The sequence below is a fragment of the Stegodyphus dumicola genome, chromosome 7 (assembly GCF_044657685.1).
Source record: "Stegodyphus dumicola isolate Sdum_Otavi_A_Nest chromosome 7, ASM4465768v1".
NCBI classification, from domain to species: Eukaryota; Metazoa; Arthropoda; class Arachnida; order Araneae; family Eresidae; genus Stegodyphus; species Stegodyphus dumicola.
In genome coordinates this window covers 48,266,009-48,285,102 of record NC_140774.1, presented here as the reverse complement: position 1 = coordinate 48,285,102, position 19,094 = coordinate 48,266,009, and the positions used below count along the sequence as shown (strand labels likewise).

The window sequence follows — 19,094 nt, the reverse complement described above, 5'->3', positions numbered from 1 at the left end:
ATTTGCCCTTGGCGACCTAAAATCGAAATGGAGCCAACAGATTTCCCGCGAAATCGATAACAGACCCTCTGCAGAAATAAACTCATAATCCCAATATCGCACACATATAGTATGTGCAAAAGAGAATAAACTCCGTAGAAGGTGATAAAAAATTAATTTAGGGCTTAATTGAAACAAACACAGAAATTAAGCTAAGCCAAACCGTGTAAAAACAAATTGAAATGATAAAACGAAACTTAATTTTCATGTGAATTTTCAGCGCTGACTCTCCCATTCTAGAAATTTCAATTTGTTTCAGACAAAGACCACATTTAAGGATTGCCATCCATCAATATCCAGTCTTTGTAGTCAATAAACTCGGACTTTCAATAAACTGTGGCTTGATGAAGCCACAGTTTATTGAAAATGCACTTTCCGGGCATCTCGTTCCTATTGGCGTCAGAAGGGTTGTGGCCTTCCAGGTTGGAATTGCTCTAATTTTGGCAAATATTTTCAGAATCCCCCCCCCTTTATTTTTTTCTCGAGCACCTTCATCATCACTTTCGCCTCTTAAAGAATTTCCGGCTTCACGCTTTCGTCACAATCTGCCTAAATTTATGGATAACACCTGTTTTGAAAGATTGGATGAATAGCCAATCAGACACCGATACTTTCGTTCGGTAGCTAATTGTTTTTTTTATCGTTTGCAACGCAAATCCGCCAACAGATTGGTTAAAAGCCGTGTAATTTTAATTCCATATTCATGAGAAATCGTAATTCACACTTAGAATGGCAATCATTAGAAATGATAAGAAATGTCAAATAAGCAAAATTAAGGACCGTTTATTCATTTTGGCCAAAATTAAGGACTTTTAAGGACCAAAAATCATTTTTGAAAAAATTAAGGACTTTTAAGGACCGTACGAACCCTGCAAACATCAGTCAGAGACTGCAGCGCCAGTAATAAAATAAAGTTCTATTTTGAGCAACATTAGGTTGGGTTGTTTACATTTAAATATGACAACGCATATGAGGCTAGTTGTGTCAAGTTCGATTAAGACAAAACAACTCAAGGACTATCTGCCTATGGGGAGGTAAGCCTTCATGGAAGACTTTTTAAGCGAATCTGGCTTGTATGCATGCTACACATGGGAAACACCATGAAAACCAATCATGCAGCCAGTCCATTTCCCAAGACTCGATCCCACATTGAACTACCAATGTTCAATGACTTTAATACTTAGCTGCTGGTGGCCAGCTGTTTTAAGGAGAGATGCCTTTGTAGAGGACTTTCTAAGGCAAACTATCTCATATTCACGTTACACATGGGAAAAACCATGAGACCTAACCATGCAGCAGCCAGTTTGCCTGGAATCTAACCAAAGTTGAACTACGATATTCAGCAATCTTAATCATTGAACAATATCAAGTTTTGATAATAGGTTTTTCTCACACAGTGATAAAAAATCTGGCACCATAACCAAAGACTGGATGTACAAAGAAAGGAGTTTTATAATTAGAACTTCTTGTGAACTCCCCTATGCATTTCAGCACTCTTCAATAGAGTTAGACTACTTGAAATCTATCCAGTTATTTTAGAAACCTAGTTATGCTCATTATATGGAATGTTACTTAAAAATCAACAAAAAAATTTATTTGTTCCATTAACATAAGCAAAATGATTATTCCAAGAGTATCAATTAAAATTAAAATGCCTTAAAATACTTTTATCTATCTAGTGCCTTACTTGATTTTCTATTCTTGGTTTTCATACAATAAAATTATTAAAACAAAAAGGAATGTGAATATGTTTAATAAAAACTAATCCTATCTCACTTTTCCCCCTCTTCTTTTTTTGGGGGGGGTCAAAGCATCTTGACATCCATTAAAAAATGTGGACAGTCAAAATTCATACATAACGATACAATAAATTTACCAAGAGTTATACAAGAGACTGGCTATGGATTAGGCACTGTTAATGCTAATTTAATAGTGATAAATACCATTCAGCTATCATACAAGTTTAAATTTATTACTATTAATCAAAGAAAATATATCTTTTGCACAGCAATGTAAAGAAATAATTCAAGAAGTATGAGAACGAAATTTACGATCACTTTTGGTATTAAAATTGTAACTTACAAAAACTCAGCAAATCAAACATTACTTTTAGCATTCTCATTAACACATCCAATTGTAACATGAGGTCTCGACGACTTTCCTGCAAACCAGACAGATGACGTTCCAGATCTGCTTTCCTCATACGAAGTGCTCTCAGTTCAGCAAGAAGAGTCGGATTTCTTTCAGAATTCAATGCTTCTTCTTCTTGCTCTTGTTGCTTGCGTAAATGTACAATTTCACGCATTATCTCTCTACAATTTTAATAATAATTTCAAATGCTGTTAGTTATTATCATAAATTAATAGAATTTACAATAAACACATTCATAACCAACATAATGAAGAACTACTGTATTCACTGATGCCAATGGTAAACTATGAGAGCAGTATAGCTAACATGCAGCTGCTTGGCTAATTCTTTCTTTTAGCAAACATTATCTCATAAACTCCAGTGCTAAACTTAATTTCACCTATTTTAAAATCTCAAAGGGGTGTTATTATTTCCATTTAGCAATTTCTGTCACCTAACGATAAAAATCAGAAGTTGTAGCTCACTCATGATGAAGATTATTCATTCATCATCCATTTTAAAGAAGTTGATCATTGGCATAATGAAGCAAATCATTCAATGAATAAAAATCAATAATAAATAAAAATTCATTTCAACTGAATATTTTCCAATATACATAATTTTATACCACAGGTATCATAAAAAATACATTTCTAATATTCATAATATAGTGCTAGCATAATTTCTGATTCTGCTTTTCAACTAAATTCAAAACAAAACTTAAACAGTGGAACTTACATGGAGATACGAGCACCTCTATATAAGAGAAATTCGAGATATGAGGAAAGTATGAGCGAAAAATTCATCTCTAAATACAAGTACTGACTCAAGTAACGAGCAATGAGCCAGGCTGTTGGTATGCGTGGTGCCATTTGCCAGTCCGGTTCGACTTGGGGAATCTCCCCGTCCGATCACTCAGTGCTTTTTTTTTTAAATCTATGTGTTTGTGCGCTTGTGAGTTAATTGTTTTTTTTACATTTAACATGAAAATAATTATTTCACAACACCTCCCAAGAAAACTGTTGCTTCAGGTAGTGATGCAAATTACAATAAGGAAGTCATGGCCATTGAAATTAAGAAAGAAATCATAGATAAACATAAGTGTGATGTAAGAGTGATAGAATTGACGAAGACTTATAGCCTTTCAACATGGACGATCTGCGCTAATCTGAAGAAGCAGGAAGAAATTAAGAAACATGATGTAGCCAAAGGAGTTACCGTTACTTCCAAGCACTATCCAAAACTCCTGAAGATGCTAGGAAGCTGTTGTTGGTGTGGATTAACGAGAAGCAGTTAAAAGGTCTGTGTCAGAAGCTATGATAAAGGTAAACTATGATTATATTACTTACCAATGTTATTTATTAGAAAAATTGATTTTTATGTTCATATATTTGGGGCTGCAGAACAGATTAACTAGATTTCTATTAATTTCAATGGGGAAGTTGTTTCTAAATATGAGAAATTTGCTATACAAGCTCAGTGCTAGGACGAATTAAACTCATATGTCGAGGTTCAAATGTATATATTTATCTTTCTTTTTAATTTTATTCAAACAGTCAACTAATTTTTCAAATGGCACTGTGTTCCTAAATATTTTGATATATTCTTATAGATACCATTTTATGGTTCAAAAAGAATGCAGTAACAAACACTGACGATCAAGAAACTAAAATTCTATTCTTGGATCTCAATTTTCTTTAAAAGCTTGAGATTTAGTTTTATTAATTGGGAAGCGTAGCAATCGTTTTGATTTATATAATAATTGAATACCCTACAAGGTGTTAAAATTGTGATTTGAAATTTTCAAAATGCAATTCTTTCCCCTTTCTTCATGTGGACAACGCACAATTCTCAAAGATTACGGTACCTTAATAGTTTTTAGATAATATCTGCTTCATGTTAACACTTTGCACTAACAGCAAATAAATCATACAACAGTCATAGATGAGACCTGTTGTTTTCCAAACCAATTTCTAACCATTAAGAATAAGTCACTTCCACATATTTTTTTCTTTAGTTTGTATAATTTATCAGTACACAGAACTCTGAAAGTTATATTTAAAAAACAGCTACTACAAGCCAGTTTTACACGATTATAATTCAGATAAACAGAATTCATATTTTAATTCATATTATAATAGAATCATAATTTCATCTTGGCATATTTTTTGACAATTTGTTTATGAAGGTATAGGAAAATTACATATTTCATTTCTGTGGTTACAGCCCTCTTTTAATAATGTCATGAGTGCAGCTAATAATTTAATAATACTAAAAATGAAGACTTGCATTTATTGGTTTTAAATCACTTTGTATCCCATAATAGACTGCTTAAATATGAAAATCACCGAATTTTCGATTAAATCCGAAACAAAAATATGTTTCACTTCTCTGAGTGGTAATACACTGTATTTAAACGTTAATCAAAATGCCCTTAAATTTGCACAAAATATGAAATAAATATTTTAAAAAAATTTGAAACTGGAAACTATGACTGCAAATATTCGGATAGTTACCACCGTTTTTCCACAGTACGAAGAACACACATACAGATTCTTTATTATTTAATAATATAGACAGAACAACAAATACACTATGTATCTACAAAGTACTAAGACTAAATTCATAATGAATCATGACTAGATGAGAACAACTTCACACTCTTTAATTTTCTACATATATTTCTTGTAATGCTATACATCTCTTATTACATTCATTCAGCATCTTAATGCCTTCACAGAAATCAACTACTAGAAATGCACTTTCATTCCTTCACTGCCCTTTCCAAAAAATTTGAAAAGATATCAGGTGTCTTTGAAGGCCAAACTTTCTTCTAGGAACTGGAATTCCAATCTGGCAAGTAAGGGAATGATTAAAAAGAGATGGACATTCCTTTACACAAACTGAATGAAGAAAATATTGTTTGTCTTTGAATCCATGACAGTACATATCAACTGAACGAAAACACATACAAAATTTCATTAAAATGTAATTTAGAAAATTACTGCTGTTCTATATGTAATAGAAGACAAACCAGTCTTATTATTCTATATGTAATAGAAGGTAAATCAGTCAAATAATCTTTCCATAAGCTATTTCCTAATGCAACACCTGAAGAATGCATTTCAATAAATGAATAAAATTTTCATTCATTTATTGAAATGAATACAGCGTTTCTGTAATATGCGTATTAAATTAAAAGAAAATATTATTAAAATAAAAAGAAATATTATATTCTCTGATTCTTTACATAATAATTCATTTATATTTCAGTCTGCATATGAATATATTTCTAAATTCTAACAAACAAGATTGTTATTTTTTTAATATATGTACTTCTTTTTTGAAGAAATAAAATAGCTTTTATTCAAAACAGAGGTAAGAGGAATTGCAATCAGCAAGACAAGAGAATTACAAATTGTTTCAAAATTACCTGTTTTTCGCCTCTAATTTAGCAATTAATTCTCTTTGTCGTGCAGTATCAGACGGTAGATTCAATTCAGAAGAATATCTACCCTTAAAGAACAAGTCCAAATGAGATGAGTGTATTAATCAGAAAGGTTTTAGTTTTATAATACAGCAAATATCATTAATGAGATGCAAAATAAGTCATGATAAACATATAACAAGGTCATCCTAATTTAAATGTAAAATGAAACCAGAATGGTAACACATCTAGCCAATACATCAATATGTAAAGATATTACAATGGCATGTTCATTATCTGCCCGTCTGGGGACCATTCTCACGAAAGATAAGAGAACAGATGGATAATAGAAGCTCTCCCACCACCATTACCAGCAGTTATGCACAGCAGATAACGAAAATCATTTATAACATAGTATACCTTGCATACTATGAATAAAAATCAAGATCAGGATTCACAATTATCACACTATAGTTCTTTAGTTTACTTATTATTATATACAATAAAAATACACTTTAACATTAATTCTAAAATAGTTTCCAGCCAAAGCATGATAAATAAACTATAACTTCTGTCTTCCTGCAGTGCTTTAATTTTCAATTCAATTTAAAATAAAACAAGGTCCGTCTTTTTTACACTACTGAAGCAGCTAAAAGTGTGCATAAATACTAATGAAGTACAACACCCTACTGGCACATACATTCAAAAAAAGGGGAGAACAGTTCTGTATCTCCCGTTCTACTCGGCCCATTAATTCAACTTGCATTTTTTATGTCACGAAAGCATGACTTAAGATATATTAGATTTCTATACAATATTGTTCTAGCCCACATATTTTGACACAAAACTGGACATCTTCTGCAATGGCATGCCAATTTTTTCCCATCTTTTAGTTCTAGGACTCAAATTATCACTAAAAACCAATTTTTGTAAAAAATCTGGTGTAAAATTTTATTAGTAATTTGGAAATTTACCTTAATATATATATATATATTTTACTTTGTGCCATGATTGGTTCACTTGGAGAACTTCTCGGTTTATGGCAACCTATTTTAAGCCACTTAGTTGTATCTTTGAAGGAGACTGCTTTTCATTTTCAAGACATTTTAACTGCGAATTAAGCTTAAACATAGTTTAGTTAAATGCTTACCAAATAATAGTGGAATAAAGCATCTCTCAAATTTTTTGGTTAACAGAATTCTGCATTTATCCTGTCCTAGTGATCTGATATTCATTTTGGGTGCAAGTATTTTTGATGGCCAATAAATGCCATATTAAAAAACATATGTTTTTAACTGTTTGACTGCTCCATGGCGCAAAAGCGCTGTGTTCATTTGTCTCGAAAATCATTGCGCTGCGAGTTTCAGCGTGTCTTTGTTGCTCCGTGGGTGTGAATGTATGTAGTTTGACCTCACGTGTGCTTTGCAACACAAGTGCATTCTAAAATAACTAACTGCATTGCAGTTTTCGAGACAAATGAATGCAGAGCTTTTGCACCACGTAGCAGTCAAACGGTTAAATTATTTGTAATAATATGAGAAAAATCTAGCTATTTAAAACAATCTTTGTAAGAGGATTAATATAAAATTTATATTTGATATATTTTTACTAAAAGATGAGGTACGACCAATTACATCAAACTTATAAACTTAATTTACATTATTAAATACTTAGTTAGCACTACGATAAACGTATATTGCGCATACGATTTTTGCTTTTATGGAATAATCAATCCAAATATGATCAAGTTTCAATAAGCCAAAATTGAAGGAACACAATTATCAAAAAATAAGTATTAAAACTTTGAATCAGTATTAGTTTCGAATAGTATGTTTCAAAATTTGCTTTGTCTTACCTTGCAGTTTCTAGTTCTGACAATCACTCTGACTAATTGAAGTTCAAATAAACAAAGTTTTAATGTATATCAACAGTATAGCAATTAAGTAATCAGGCTGCATTCAAAAAATAGAAATGTTGCAGAATCTACACTGACAGAAATTCCTGTCTTAAAACAAACCTGACAGCCCACCAATGGCTGAACAGTTAAAGCCACTGAATACTGGTAGTTTGGTCCGGGATTGTGTTCTGGCAAACGGGCTAGCTGCATGGCCGCATTCATGACTTTCTACGTGTGTAATATAAATATGAGCCAGTTTTCTTTAAAAAGGCTTCCAAAGGACATCCCTATCTTGTTGTGCAATGCTTACTAGTAGAGCACATAATAATAATGGAGAAAAAATACAAACACAACAAGTAACTAAAGGGAAAGTTAGAAGAGGTCTGTTTTTTGCACAGCTCTAAGAGTAGAATGCTGCATTCCTTTTACCTCTTCCAAGATAGGAAAAACTTTCTTATGAAAGGACACTTGAGTTTTATGAAGCAAAATAATCGCAAGAAATAAATCTAGAATACACACAGGATGACAGTGTACACATACTTATTTTCAACACAGAGGTTCTACAAAGTGATTATTCAGCTGTGAGACGATGGATTATTGTGCAATACAATGGTTTCCTAATGAATAACATGATTAACAATTGTCTGCTTAATTCTCAGCTATTTAAGTTAGATATTTACAAACAAACAATCATTTAAAGTTGCAACATTTAAAACTGCAGCATTTTATGAATAGCATTTAAACATTTAAAACAACAAAACATTTAAAATTGCAGCACTGTTTTAACACCAGAGCTTGTAAGATAAACCTTATGCCACTTAATCTAAACACCTCATTAATCTTACCATGTGAATAATACAGGGAAAAAGTTATTCCATCTTTAGCTTAGATTTCAAGAACAGTAACTGAATGCAATAATATAAAATGTAACTGAACATTCATTTGCATTACAGCTTGGTAGTTTAAAAATTAATGCATTAACAAAACTCTGCTGTTTGTGGCTGAGATATACTCAAACCTGTTTTTTGTAGGGTGGATAGGGACCACATTAAAAAAAATTGCACAAAATTTCATGAGTAGCTATAAAAAATGGAGTTGTTTAAAGTTGACTTTTTTTCAGTTACCATGTAGTTAGTGATTAGCTTTTGAGACGACTGTTCTTTCACTAGACACTCGTATATGTCTCAGTAGCCAGATATACAAGATTGAAGCTCCCTTTTTTTTATTGATAACTTTGTAAATTATGTTTCAATTTAACTGAAATTTTCATACACATAAATGAAAAAAAAACCTGCAAAAAACAGATTTGAGTATATAATATTTTAAATATTTGCAAGTCGAATAATAAATTAAGAGTCTGTAGGGTTGTTACTACAACTGGACACTAGAGTTATCATCAAGCAGATCCTTTTAGACAGATAGCAAGTTATCACTACTTTTTGAGGAACTCATAAAATACGGAAGAAAGTTCAAATAATATTTATACTTTTACTCTTGGTTAAAGTTCAAACTCTAAAAAAACTCTAACAAAGGCACAACTTGTGCTATGGACAAAATTTTTACAAGTTGTGGATATTTTAAATTAAGATTACAGACAATTAAATTTGGATAGCCATAATATAATCTAAGACTACACATTAAATAAAATAAGTTGGCTAATATATTTTTACTGTTGCATATTTAAAGCATTGGTTAGTGAGAATGCTAAAGCCAAAATATAATTTTTAAGCAAAGCAGATCTAATAACTAGCTCTTAATTCAAGTAGCTCCACTAATGGATGAAAGATTTTAAAGACTACTGAGAGTTTGTCCCAGAAACCAACTCAATCAAACGAGCTGGCTGCATGGTTTTTGTGATTTTCCACATGTACAATGTAAATACGAGGAACTTTTCCTTAGGAAAGTCCTCAATGAAGGTATTCCTATCCTTAGGCAGATAGTCTCCATGTGCTTTATTATATTTAGATAACCAGCCAATCTGAGTAATTTTTAAACTAAGAAAATCAGAAACTCAAAGCCTATTGCAATTATCCAGTTGGGAGGATTTTGATAGATACAGTGCAAATGGTTGAATTGGCAATGTCACTCACTTAATTTGTACTTTTCGGCAGAGTTGCTGGAAAGATTAGAAGTTTAGGTGTTAGAATTCTGATTGATATAAAATTAGCAATAAGTCAAAGCAGAAGAACTTTTTTAATTTTTGAAATTATTTTATATGAAGAATTTTAATAAGTTCTAATATAACAGAAATACACCTGAAATAATAATATGAAAATAAATGCAACAATAATAATCATTTATTATATTACTAATGATTAGAATTCAGGTCTTGACAAATTACAGTTTGGCCTTTAAAAATGTGTTTATTCTAAATCCCATCTTCCCATAAAATATATTTTGTTTTGAAAAAAGGGTAATTTGATGATAGTTAGGATCCCTTTCAAATATAAACAACAGTTTGTTTAGGAAATTTATTATGCAGTAAAGACCAAAAAAATGGCTTTTGCTATAAAACATCTCCAAAATCACTTTTATTTATTGCCTTTACTACACACAAAGAAAAAGGTAAAAACCTTTTATTCTAGTAAATTTTCCAAAATTAAATATTTCTGTACAGAAGACAGCATGTTTTATTTATTTTTTGATGTACATGGAAGTATTGAATATATATATATATATATATATATATATATGATGCATAATTATGAAATCTGCAAAAAAATTCACTGCATATAAAATGAAATTAGTAAAATAGCAGATGATAAAATGGCAAAGGTAAATTTTACTCATATGAAAGCCCCCCCCCCAAAAAAATTTCCTTTAAACTTTTCATTAATGTCTTTTATAAATTTAAAAAATAGCATTAAACATTATTAATAAAAATGAAAATAAAGAATTTCCTCATTAATTATCCTCAGTAAAAGTTTATTTGAAAATTTTAGGTTTAAAATAACTATTGCAATTCACAGAAGGTTATATCAAAGTGGTGCATTATAACCACATATGGCATTATTATCACTTGTAACAAATAAGCCAAATTTCAAAATATACCAATATATACATTTATGTACATCTTCAGAAATTTTGAATACAGAACACTAAATTTTTGCAGGTACACCTAGAAATACATCTACTTTAAGGTGACAGTAAGACACTTTAAGGTAACAGACATTTTAGCGATTATAATTCAATGTTTCAAAAAATGTATAAAAATTATTTAAAAGTAATTTTAAAAAATAAATCATAAAAAATGTGCAAATTTTATTTTAAATTTAACCTAAATTTTGAAAGAAGTAATCAAGTAAATTTAATAAAAAAAGAGATATTAATAAACACATAATAAAATCAAGTAACACTGAGGGGCTAAAATTCTGAGATCTAATTTTTTCAGCGATTTGTAAAAAATTTGGCACTTTAGCATAGTTAGAGGTGTAGGATATAAATATGGAAAAAAACCAATATATCATTTCAGAAAAGCCCAATTTTGTGGCAAAATATCTGTGTTAGAACAATGCATATCTTAAGCTTACTTAAGAACAATGCATATCTAAATACATATCTTAAGTTACACTTTCTAGACATGAAAAATACAACTTGAATTTCATCCATCAGTCCAATACAATATATAAAACTATCCCAACTTTTTTCCTTTTTGGTTGAGTGTACATGTCATTTTAAATATATAATATCCATGACTGCAGCATAATCCAACTGGAAGCATAATTTTTAAACAGAAAAATCCTTCTGCTTAGTTTTATTAGGCACTACAATACAACATTCTTTTTGAAAGATTTCCCATACTTTTAAGTGAGCTTTCCCTTTGTGTGATGTTATCACAGTCCTTTTGTGAAAATGGCGTGACCCCCTACATAGCAAATTAACTATCAAACATTTTTTTTTTTTTCAATTTCGCTGCACTCAAGGATTTTGGAAAACACAAAACAATAGGTGTTTTTCCCAGCTAACATACCACATTTAACCCCTACAGCTGTGCTACGTTTTGACGCCAGAGGGCAGTTACAAGTCTTTCTCGTGGGAAAGGGTGAAGTGCTTAAATTAAAATTTTAGCTAAACAGAGACGAATGAGAGACTCAAGTGGAGCAAACAAAGAATAAAAGAAACCAATATAGTTGTATTCAGTCCTAGCACAGGGTTAGTAAACTTCCCATGCCCCCATGAACATAATATTGAATCCTAAACAACTTGTAAATTAATCCTAAACGAATAATTACATAATAAACTATTATAAGCTAAAGAAATTCTGTCATCTCACAAAGTATAGTAGGAGAGGCCTGGTGCAGCCATCCATTGGCAAGGTATCCTCAGTATGGGTGTCGGTATATACTATACTGGTATTTTTCTACACCAAAAGTTATCTTTTGTTAATGTAGAAAAATTAGCATTTTTTAGGAGGTTAAAAAAATTGACAAACATCCGGTTTATTTTATATACTGGCGCTCTTCAAAGGTTTAAGAGAATATGACAATAAATTCACCTCATTTAACTAAGCTAAAAACAGAAATGCGCGATTTGGTTTAAAACAAGCAGTTAAATGTTAGGAAAAAAGATCTTTATTGTAATTTACACAAAAAAAAAAAAAAAAAAAGGAGAGAGAGAGAGAGAGAAAATCATGCTACCAACAAAGATTAACAAAAATTATTTAAAAAAGGCATGAATGATAGGTTAGCATTATAAGCATCCTATCATTTACTAAAAAAATTCAAAATACATATTATCTGAAGTGGCAACATAAATAAAGCTGTTTATTAATAAAAATGTGAAATAATTTTTTTAAAAAGTGATAATATATTTAGAAGTTTCTTTTAAAGAAACAAGCAGTTTTTGCTCAATTTCCATATATAAAATTTTAAGCTTTTCTTTCTTTCTTTTTTTTCTTTTTTTTTTTTTTTTTTAAGCGCAGAAAATTTGTCTTAGTTTAAAGTCATCCTTACACAAAAAGTCATAATTTTTGTAAGAAATTTAATTAGATTACATCATTATAAACTTAACTGAGGATGTGACATGAAAATAGAGTACTAGAAGTCATGAAAGTTATTGAGATGATCAAAAAGTAATGAAAGATTTGGTTTGCTAAAATTCAGATACACTAAAATGATTATGATACAACATTTTTAAAGTTTATTATTATCTCCATTCCATGTTCTTCCCCCCTCCCAAGCCTCTGAATTAACATTTTAGCTTTGTTGTGCACAAGTGAAGTCATGCGATAATTACGAGTTTTGATATGAGAGAGAGAGGTGGAAGATGATGTACTGAAGATGCTGATATATTCAAATCCATGTAAAATAAGCAAAGATTTATTGGAAAAACTTCACTGTGCACAGCAAGCAGCAGCATATCACTTGAAACCAATAAGAAAAAAACTTTCTTGCTCTAGTTTTGGGTTCCATATCAATTCAAAACTAAAAAACCTTAGTAACAAGTATTCATTTACACTTTTCATAAGAAATGAAGTGGAAGCTTTTCATAAGATATATTACACTCGGAATTAGGGAAAGGAAGCTACTGATTACATCTATCAAAAAGAATTTTTTTTCCCTTCAGCATACAATGTGTTATGGAAGGTACAGTTTTTCTTGAACTGTTAGTAAATAATCATACCATTAAAGCAGATATTTAATGTTATTATATAAATAAGATGAAATGAACTTTAAAGGTTAAGCAACCTGCACTGATCAGCAAAATTAGTGGGATTCTTCAGCAGGACAGCGCTAAAATACATTCTGCAACAATAATTAAAGTTTATAACGGGAAATTATCATTCGTTCTGTTACAAGTCCAAATATTCCCACCCTCCAATTACTAGAAGTCAAGATCAAAGCACACTTTCATGTTGATAAGGACTGTCACAGTCAACAGAAGGTATGGCCGTATACCAATACAAAGGAAAGACAAAACTGCATAATTACTAGAATTAGTCATTTATTTCAAAGGCCTGGTGAGCATTGATGGTACTTTCCTAATAAAAGGTACATCATAAACTAACTAATATTCTCTGTACAAACAAAAAAGTGCCTTCTAATGCCATTAAGCCTTATCATTTGGAGATTTTCTCAACACTCTCCACCTGATAATTCTGCAAAAATTATCACTATTTCATCATACAAAAAGAGATGAATTCAAATGTAAGAAAACAACTTACATATCAAGTACAATTACCTGATGTAAGCATAAACAGAAGAAGAAAAACTCTACAAAACTGACAAAAGAATTCAAAATAAAGAATTCAAAAGTTACTAAATAAGCGAATATTAAATTGAATTACAAACACTAAATTATAAGCAATAACTCAACTAATTAACTAAAAGTTTTATAAGTAAACATGAAATACAAGATTATTAAATAAAATTTGTTAACTCAGGTCTCTTAATGTCCCTTCTTTTAGTTTTTCACACACATGATAGTACAAGACCATCATGTCCTTTCAAAATTTGAATTATTCCACCTAAATCCAACAAGAACATAGATTTGGCTGGTTTTTTTTTTCTGCTTTTAACTTCTGTTTCTAGAATATTACTTATTTTTAAGTACATTCAAAACTTTCAATCCAATCTTCCAATCTTTATATGATTCAATTTTTTTTGTGATCTCTAGAATAATATCTTGTAGTGTTACAAATTTCACATATATTTAAATAACTTTAGTGAAATAATATGTAAAATTGTAGTGGCTCTTGTATAATGTAATATGAAAAGTGTTGAGAGTGTGAAGCTTCATCAGAAAAATAAGGTTACAGGGGCAAGTCCATTTAACAACGAGGCATATGGTTATCTTTCCAAATTGGAAGCTGGTGGTGGTTTTGGCAACTAATTCCCCCCCTGTTAATTTCACAATAAATTGGCTCAAAATCACCAAAAGTGGCTTCTATTTGGAGTCATTTTGGTCTCTAAGTGTAACTGGTCCCTGGTCCCGAGTAACTGTAACTCTGTATGCTTTCCTGCAATTTCGAGAAATTGAAGGTACTGGACCTTTCTCAGCAGATGGGGGTAAACAATATACGGCAGGTGAAAGCATCAGCTCTCAATTTTTAGTTCAGAGCGGACTTCGAGAAAATGAGAGATATTCATGCGAGCTTCGGTTTTTAAATGCACTTTGCACTGCATTGTGTTTAATGTTCTTAGTATTTTCAAGTTGTAACTACTGAGTGTGCTGTAATATAGAGAAGAAATTTATGAGTACTTTTTTGAAAAGTTCCAAGAACTGTAAAGTGCTTCTTTTGGAAAAATAACTTTTCTTAGGCTATCATCAGTTCTGTGTGCATTCAATCCATTACACATCATGTGCATGTAACAGTATTAATTAAATCAGTATAGGACATAGCAGATATCCGTATTTTTTTTTATTTATGCTTAAGCTATTAAATTTCAAATTTCTGTTTGATATGTGTCTAACAATTCCCTAAGCAGAGAGACATCTGTTGATTTCCTAACAGGTGTTAAATTCACCAACTTATTTAAATGAGAATTGATGACTAAAGTCTCTTTCTGTAAACTTTCTTTTAAAGTTTCTATTGCTGCTCCGTAATTTTTGTTTGTCAGCGTAATTCCTTTAATTGCATTTGTGGCTACTCCTATTTAATATGATTTATGTATTTAAATTTATTTACATTAGATAAATCTTCAGTGTATCAAAGATTCAAAATGGTTCTACAATCTTTGAAAGTCAGCAGAATTGCAATCAGATCTTATTGTTAATGAATGAGTTTAATTTAACAAATTATTTTTCTAATTTTAACAGACTATAAGGTTGTTGTTGTGTTCTTTGTGTTTGCATTTATTAATACTAGCTTTCAACTTACATATGTAATTAATAAATTTTATCATGATACTCATCACAATGAATAATTTCAGTTTTGATTTTTTTAACATCCATAATCTGACTTTGAATTTAAGAATCTATTTCTTTTAAGTGTTTAAAATTTACTTGTTCTGAAAGTTCTTCTAACTCCTCTTTTCTGTTTCGTAAGATTTTAGTTTCAATTTTAGAAATAAATTTTATTGTAAGATATCTAAGTGTAGTTCATTCAGCATTCACTATTTCTATTTCGAAATCAATTTTTAACAAATTCTTTAATAACCTGATATCTTTGCTTAAGTAAGTGTTTCTTCTGATTTTAAATACATTAAGATAAGGAATGAGAAGTAATTTGGAATACAAAGTCCATTCTATTCCTTAATAATAAAGAATAGTTAAGTTTACCTTTCTGCAAATTAAGACTAAATCTTATTCTTACCCACTTATTCCAAACTGTAGTGCATAACTTGTTAAAAAAAAGGATAACTTCCATTTTGCATGCCACTATGCATGAAACATTGTTGAAGACAGTAACCCCATTTCAAATGGTTTGCATAACTTTGAGATGACAGCAGAACAAGTTTTCTTTATTCTCTGCATAGGTCACCAAAAATATGCGAGTATTTGACAAAAGATAAAACTACATAGTTACAAAAATAAAGCATTTATTTCAAACGGGCCCCGTGAGCATCAGTGGTATTTCCCTTATCAAAACCCCATCATGAAGTAACTAATATTCTTTGTACACAGAAGAGAAACACCCTCTACTGGTGTTACAACTTCATTTGGAGATTTTCTCAACAGGCCATGAACAACTCTTTTGTAATAAAACCAAAAGATTTCAAAAAAGAGATTGAAAAGTTGCCTGAAAGATTAACAATTAAATTAATGCATCAGTACTTCCCCCCACCCGATTTGAGGTTGTCAGTTTTGCATTATTTGCCAACCAATCTAATATTTTACATAAGCAATACTTATAGTTATTTCATTTCACAAATATAAATTAATATTCATACGAAATGTTTGAAAACTTCTTAAGAAGATGATAAACATAATTCAAACAAGATTAAATTATCAGACACTTTAATTGGTTGCAATAAAAATATACATATGTATATTAAATTAACTTAATGATAATTAATTGACCGTAAATTTAAGGCAGATGGTATTATTTAATTATTAATATGCATATTCACTTCACATTTTAAAATTATTATGCAGTTACGTTTACTTATCCAGACGGGATACAGAATTTAGTGCAGCTGAATGTTTAGTTTTAAATGTGATGTAACGCAAAAGGATAGTTTTGTCCAAAAATTGTTTTTGAACAGAAAAACAATGCACGAAAGAAATGTAACACAAATATTTTGATGATAAAAATATAAAATTTTACCCTTCTGCTTGCATTTATATTTCTACTGTAATGAGTCATCAATCTGCTGTCATCATCTTGGGGATAAAAACTGCTTTGAGACCTACATACAAAATAAAGTTACAATGCATACACAGAAGATCAACAAATCTAAGCATTAATTTTTATTTACATTTATATTTTTATTGTTTTGAAAGAATAATAATGAAAAATCAAAATTGATGCTTATATGACAATAGACAATAAACCTGAGCCTGGTTTGAAATGCCAGAAAATGCATGGATGTTTGTGTGTGTTTGATTATGGCAAAGCCTTGAGGACTATCTGCCTAAGGAGAGGGATGCCTTCATGGAGGACTTTCTAAGGGAAACTGGCTCGTATACACTTTACACATGGGGAAAACCATGAAAACACCCATGCAGCCAGCCCATTTGCAGTATTCGAACCTCGAACCAAACTACCAGTATTTAGCGACTTTACCGCTAGGCTGCTGGTGGGCCCATGGATGTTTGAAACTAGTATTTAGTGTCTTTGTGACATGGGGACACTTAAATACTGCTGAGCTGGAAATCTTCTCTAAACATTTGTAGAAGAGAGAAGAAAAAAAAGGTGGGCACCTTCAAATCAAACCATCAAGAGATTCTCCTTCAAAAATGTATGGAGCTTGGCATTTTTTTTTTTTTTTTTTTCATTACCTATGAGATGACCAAGGCCTAAGGCAAACCCTTGCCTCTTAGATAAAATACAATTAATTATCTGAAATTACTGTCAGACAAGTGAGACAAGTCAATAACATCTCAAAATATTTCTAATTCAGCTACTATTGTTGTTGTTGTTGTTGTTGTCTTGTCCATAGTACACGGAACAATGGTTGCCAGAACCTACTTAAAAGAGAGGTTGGACCAGTGGTGACTCATAATAAGCACTGTGGAACTGCAGCACCCCCAATTTCCACTTATTATTATTTTTAATATTTAATATAGTGTGCCCTTTAGTCTTTAATTCTTTCTTTATACTTTTACAGTACATAATCCTTAAGCTTTATGTCAGTAGCCATCCCACACTTTGTCAAAAAGGTACGAAAGTCTTTGGAACTGCACGCTTCACAGTTCAAGCGATGTGGTGTTTGGCTGTTCCAGCATGCGCACACAGAAAGCAGCACGTGAGCCAGGCAGAGAGAAGAACACTGTCGCTCTTGCAGCGCCGAAATTCTGGCATGTTGTTCGAAAAGCGATTTCTTTTTACTCCGCGCGTGTGGTATTCCTCCACAAGGTGGAACTTCATCATATGGACCATAAACAGAGTTCATGAAAATTTTCAACCTTTTAAAAAATTGCCTTAGTGAAATTCGATCAATATCAAATGCAGAACAACAACAAATGAAGCAACTGTTCCTATTGCAAAAGCAATAGGAATTTTAAAATATCTAAATGATGATAATTTCAAGTTTTAGTTAGAGCTTTTTTATCAGATGCCTCATGTTGAAATAATATACAATCAAATGCAATTCAGAGAAATTAGTGTGTTTAAAGTTAACGAATATATAACAAATTCAAAAACTGCTATCTTAGAATTAAGAAACAAAGTACTGTGAGAATTTTCCAAAGACACTGATGGCAGAAGAATAGAAGAAGGAAATACGTGACTTTATACTATGTATTGATATAATGCAGAGATATTCTTCCACTAAACACTTAGCAGCTTCTAAATTGTTAAACAAGAAATGCTTCGCTAGTTTTAGGAATGAACATTCTACAGAATTAATAGTACTGACTAAAACTGAACTAAAAGTATTCTATTGTAGGTCTGATATCCATAAATACTACTAATTAAATGAGCTACTGAAATTTATCATCGAAAATAATCTAGACGATGTTCTTAGTGGAATTACGAAACTGATAAAATTCTCTTGAGAGTTCCCATGACTACATCAGAGGCAGAACGCTGCTTTTCAACATTGAAAAGAGTGAAAACTGTTCTAAGAAGTACTAGAATTTGGAAAGACTAAATGCACTTGCATTGCTTTCAATAAAGAAAAATTTCCTCAGTTGTCATCCAGAGATCAAGGAGAAAATTATTGATTGTTTTGCACAAAGTAAAACAAGAAGAATGGATTTCATTTTTAAATGAATAGATAAAGAGAGAACTGTAAAAATTTTGGTTAAAGTAATTAAGAAATGCTTAATTTTTTATTGTAAGATTTCCTGATGTTTCAAAATAAATTTTCTTTTTATACATGTTTGTTTCCTTTCAGACAATTTTAAAACAAAGGTTAAATGTTTTTGGAACAGCACCCCCACTAATTTTAACCACGAGCCGCCACTGGGTCAGACTTCTATTTTCCACCTCCAATTTTGAGGAAGAGCACCCAGATTGGGACGCGGGATCGAAATTCAACATGGTTACAGATATAT

General features: G+C 30.9%; 1 protein-coding gene across 4 annotated transcripts in view; it reads right to left on the bottom strand.

Moving 5' to 3' along the window:
• LOC118198084 (dystrobrevin alpha-like) overlaps positions 1 to 19,094 on the bottom strand; it is a 167,024-nt gene that overhangs the window by 60,456 nt on the left and 87,474 nt on the right. For all 4 annotated transcript variants that reach the window (XM_085820167.1, XM_085820166.1, XM_085820168.1 and 1 more), the window contains exons 11-13: positions 16,702 to 16,783; positions 5,603 to 5,685; positions 2,147 to 2,351 (exon numbers count right to left, since the gene is read on the bottom strand). In XM_085820167.1, the coding sequence (XP_085676293.1) occupies positions 2,147 to 2,351; positions 5,603 to 5,685; positions 16,702 to 16,783 (370 nt within the window). The remainder of the gene's footprint in view (positions 1 to 2,146; positions 2,352 to 5,602; positions 5,686 to 16,701; positions 16,784 to 19,094) is intronic.